The sequence below is a fragment of the Belonocnema kinseyi genome, chromosome 7, assembly GCF_010883055.1.
Source record: "Belonocnema kinseyi isolate 2016_QV_RU_SX_M_011 chromosome 7, B_treatae_v1, whole genome shotgun sequence".
Classification (NCBI taxonomy): Eukaryota; Metazoa; Arthropoda; class Insecta; order Hymenoptera; family Cynipidae; genus Belonocnema; species Belonocnema kinseyi.
This window is the reverse complement of record NC_046663.1, coordinates 69,981,072-69,986,360: the sequence shown is the minus strand read 5'-3', so window position 1 is coordinate 69,986,360 and position 5,289 is coordinate 69,981,072. Positions and strand designations below refer to the sequence as shown.

The 5,289-nt window shown below is 34.7% G+C and overlaps 1 protein-coding gene across 1 annotated transcript in view; it reads right to left on the bottom strand.

Annotated features, from left to right (window-relative positions):
• Positions 1-4,455: 4,455 nt before the first annotated feature.
• The window catches only part of LOC117177186 (nose resistant to fluoxetine protein 6-like), a 2,504-nt gene continuing 1,670 nt past the window's right edge, over positions 4,456-5,289 (bottom strand). Inside the window, exons 6-8 of the mRNA XM_033367710.1 lie at positions 5,068-5,210; positions 4,867-5,000; positions 4,456-4,779 (exon numbers count right to left, since the gene is read on the bottom strand). Of these exons, the coding sequence (XP_033223601.1) occupies positions 4,770-4,779; positions 4,867-5,000; positions 5,068-5,210 (287 nt within the window). The 3' untranslated portion in view covers positions 4,456-4,769. The remainder of the gene's footprint in view (positions 4,780-4,866; positions 5,001-5,067; positions 5,211-5,289) is intronic.

Below are 5,289 nucleotides of genomic sequence, written 5' to 3'. Positions count from 1 at the left end.
ATTTCAATTCTAAATGTGCAGAATTGGAGAAATATAAAATGTAGATCCAGAAAAAGGAATAAAAAAAGACCAAAAAAGACTCATTTTCAAGAAATATTCATAGGTATAATTCTTCATAATAACTTTTCAAGTAAAAATATTGCATTTTAAAAAAGGTAGATAAATTTTTAATCAACCAGTTGAATTTTCAACAACATACATGAATTATCAAGCAGATAGTTCAATTTTTAACTAAACAGGATCAATTTTCAAACCCAAATGAAATTTTTATATTACTACTTAAAATAATTAATTTTTCAAAAAAAAGAAATTTGCACTTTCATTTTTCTAACAAAATATTCCATAAAAGTTTGTTGTATTAAATATTATTTTAAGAAATATGTTCACTCTTTATATAACATTTAATAAAATACTAACTAGATATGAAAAATATAATCATTTCGTGACTCATCAGAGAAAACAAAAGTTTTTATCGAAATTGTTTGGGCAATTAAAAAGCAGTTTAAAAAATAACTGAAACTTTTATTTTTCATCAAGTAATAATCACTTAGCTATGGAAAATAATAATAACATATCTTTTAGTCGTAATAAATCCAACAAACGTGCGTTCCTTTGGCTGAACCTGGATTATTTAAAAAATTTCCCAAATAGGAAAGATTTAATAAAAATATAAGTGCAAGTCGACCACTAAAGAATTGTCCAATAAAGCTGAATAAAATGCGGTATCTTTTTCTCGAACATTGGTTCCCGGAGTATCATTTTGATCGTATTACTTTGATAATAGGATTTCACAAACGACAATCGGTTCGAGTGTGAAATATTATTGTACTATTCTTATTGTACTTAGTTCATCCAATTACTTACGTAAACGTAACTTCAGATTATTACAAGTTCAGTAGTTCTTTTCTGTTTTAATGCACCGTGTTAATGATATTTTCATCATTTATCAGCCAAACACTAAATAAATACAAGCTCAATATACAGTATATATCAAATAAAAAAAATTCTCAAAAATACCTAAAACTACATTCATTTTCTTATATACTTGATTTCCTTAATATATGACAATAAAATTTTACACAATTCACCCGCCTAACATTCTATTCTAATTTATGCTTTTAGAATGTAGTATCTTCGACTCGAAAGATATCGAACAATTTTGGGCCCTAAGTATCATTCTAGGGACTTTCGATTTGAGTCGAATCGAACTTTAGTACCTTGTAGAAATCGAATGACATCGGAGTCCCACTGCTGACTTTCTACAAGTTCCTCTTTTAATTTTAGCCAATTTTCACACCTCTGCTTCACTCCTTTCCTCGTATTCACTTCAAGTTCATCCAGACACCTTTCTTAACGTTATTAAAACTCCTTGTCTCACTTATTCGCGTAAAAACCGTCCAGAACTTGCACTGATATCTCGCATTTTTACCTATGGGTAAAAACGGCAAAGTTACGAAGCAGAGCACGCGAGCCAAGAGGCAGTGAGGGGTGTAGAAATAGTTGATGTTTCCCACGGAGATGGCGTTAGCTCACTTCTTGAATAGAGACGCGGGTTGCAGAGGGAGCAATGGTCACATCATTGACATATGTCACTGGACAGCTGGCTGCGGCTGCCGGAAATAGACTAGCAAATAAAGAGAGAGAACAAACAGATAAAGTCGACCTGTCCTTTTCTCAGGATGGTGGTTGGTTCTACTCATCTTCCACCTGCTTTCTTTGGAAAAACATCAACTGACCAATCGACAATCACCATCTTTAGAAAAGGTCAGGTCAACTTTCTCGATTTGTCCTCTCTTTCTATACCCTAGTCCACTTTCGACAGCCGTAGCCAGCAGTCCATTACTATATGTCGATGGGCCACATACATTGTCACCATATTGCTTAGTAGGCTTACAATCAGTCGAAAGAACGGGAAACAAAGCTTTAGAATAGTGTTTTGTGCAACGACTGGAAAAAGTAAGTGATTTCTCACGAGAAACTTTTTCCCATTACAACGCAAGTAATAAGATTTTATTGTACAGTTTAAAGGAGGAAAAATGATCGATTTTCGAGTCACAGGGATAGGTACATATAAAAAGAAGACAGGCCGACAAAATTCGACGAAATTCCACACCCATAGACCGGACCTGGTGTACGCGAAGGAATTTGATGCGCTAAATCCAATTCTAAACTCAGAATTGCTCCATCAGATGATGCTGACATACATTCGTAAATATCTGCGAGGTTCAACAATAAACTCTCCCTTAATTTTCTACGTGTAAAGTCTATTTTGTCATGCGATACGTTAAGATGGCATTTTGCACGTGTAGCATTCAAAATGGCGGATATAGTTAGCGTCTAATTATAAAGAGCAAGCTATCTAATATCGCATTACATAATATAAAACATGGATCGAACTCACATTTAATGTGTGCTGAATATGAAAAATCTTAAGGAAAGCTTTGGAAAAAAATCACCTCAAATACTTATGCAAAACCATATGTGGCAATGTATTTCTACCAGTGCGATAATCTGACTTGATATGCTAGGCTGTCAACATAATATCAATGCCAAGTAAATCCCAAATGCCACAGAAAAGTTCAATCAAGAACACAATAACCCGCAAGCTCTAAACCCCAGGACGGTTAACCCGAGATCGCAATAACCTGCAAGCCTGTTTATCTCCACAGACTATTCTCTCTCTGACAGTCCTCTTAAGAATAGTTGGCGATGAATATTTCCAGGTGTTTGTCTCCAGCGGCTGTTCTCTCTACGACAGTCCGTTTCAGGATAGTTGGCGAGTATTTTTACCCAACATAATTTTTATCAATAGCAGTTTATTCTAAAATAGTATTTCAATCATTGCTATCTTTTTCTGCATCCGTGTGCTCTCTTAACATCTGTTTATAATGTCTTCTCATACGCCATGTATCGATAAAATTGATCAATTTTGTTATCTCTGTGGAAAATACGAGACGGAAAAAGATCGAAGACCGATCACTGACACAATCAAGAAAAAACAAAATGCTACAATAAAGTTGTGCACAACTACGATAAGAATTGGGTTCCAAGATCTATTTGTAATTCTTGTTGCTGGAATTTGAATCACTGAGAAAATATTAAAACAGAGGTAGTTATTAAGCCAGTCATGTGGCGTGATCGCAAAAGTCATGACACAGACTGTTATTTTTCTGCTTGTAATATATCAGGCTACAATAAAAAAAATGCCAACCGCATTGTTTATCCAGATGTGTCTGGTGTCACGATATCAAAGAGAAGTCTTCTTGCAAGATCTCACAATCCTGTTATTCCATCGATCTCACATCCTATTAGATGATCTCGTTCGCGATTTGAGTCTTCCTAAAGATCAAGGTGAACTATTGTCTTCAAAACTCCACAAAAGAAATTTTTTACTACCTGAAACTAAAATCACTAGCTACAGAAATAGAGAAAGAGAATTTTTACCATTTTTTTCTATGGAAAATTTTGTTGTGTTTTTGTAATGACGTAAAAGGTCTAATTAATTTGTATGAAATAGGAGACCCAGTGGGCACACAATTTAGCGACGTCTTTACGACATCTTAACGACATCTTTATGACAACTATACGACATCCTATGTCCATGTCGTTTGGATGTATTTGCGATGTCGTAAAGACATCGTCAGATCATACGACTTATTTACGATATCGTAAAGCCACCTTAACGACATGGACATAGGATGTCCTAAAGTTATCGTAAAGATGTCGTAACGATGTCGTTAAGACGTCGCCAAACTTTGTGCCCATTGGGGAATTAAACCAGAGGAAATGAACATGCTGCAGTTCCGCTAGGTCATTCTACCGTTTTGAAAGAATCATATGACATTTGTAAGTACCTATTGCAGAAATTGGACTACAAATCTCACAATTGGTACGTTTAAGGTGATTATAAGATGAGCAATATTTTGACTGGCTTACTGTTAAGGAATACAAATAATCCATGTTTTCTCTTTCTGTGCGATATTAGAGCCTGCAATCAACATTGGACGAAAAAAGATTGGGCAATGAGATCAGAGTGGAAAATTGGTTTGCATAATGTTTTGAATGAAAGCCTTGTGAAAAGAGAAAAGATTTTGCTACCATTAGAAAATAGATTTAATGCTTCTACGGTGATTTATTATAATAAAAAGGAGATGTATTGCTTTTCAATTTTATGAAAAACTATAAATATTAATGACATTTCGTGAACATTGCCTGACCTGTCGACAGGAAAACCAGAACTCAAGGGGGGGGGGGGTACTGGCCTCTGTATGTAATTTTAATTTATAACAGTCCAGGAAAGTACGGGCCTCCTCGAAAAATGTTGACTACTTAAGGGCGTCGCTTTGCTCACTTGCCAGAATCACCTCTGCAGGTTAGCCCTCAAGAAGTGAACTACAATGGCCATGAAACTTTGGCAATATTCGGAGTTTTGCATGCGATTAAACCGGAAACACTTCCTTTTTATTATAAAGCTTTACAAAGCCAGCTGCTTATATTTTAGCCAACCATATTTATTAAAATAAGAAAATTCTAACGCACACAAGAGCCAGATATATATGTATGTCGTAGTCCACTAGCCGAACCAGTCGATTAGCCGAATAACTAGCTAGTCGGCTAATCGACGCTGAAAAGACGACTGTATACCTGCACCTGCTGGCATTCGTCTATTGCACGAATGAAGGCAGACAATAAGCGGGTAGTCGGCTATCCGACTAGAGCGTTTCAGCCCAGTACGATCATTCGAATTAATCCCGTTTCTTGTAGATTTCCTAAGATAATCTGAAACAGAAATTTTATTTTAACTCAAAATAATACGTTAATCACTTTATTACGTACGTTAATTTTAATTAACTATTTTGAACTTACTTGACTTGTGGCTTGTTTGCTTCTTTTCTTCTGAATAACAGATTTCCAATATTTTTGAACGGTTCTTCTATCACCACAACGAAAAGTAATGACAAAATCAACACAAAAATGATGTCTACGACCAAATACATTACCTGCAACATAAAATTAAGTTTAAATTCGAAAACTATATAATATGAATAAATATTCAGCAATATTTACCGTATTGTAAAGTGAAAAAACAAACGGTTCTCGTGCAGTACTAAGATCATATGATTGAATGGCAAAGTGGAGAAGATAAACTACGTAAGAAAGTTTGGAAAAAGGTTGAATCCATCTATGTGTCATTAAGTTGTAATGAAAATCTGAAAAATTATTTCAAAAATTATTAGTAGAGGAAAGAAAATAAACATATACAAAGAACGAAAATTACACTCAAATATT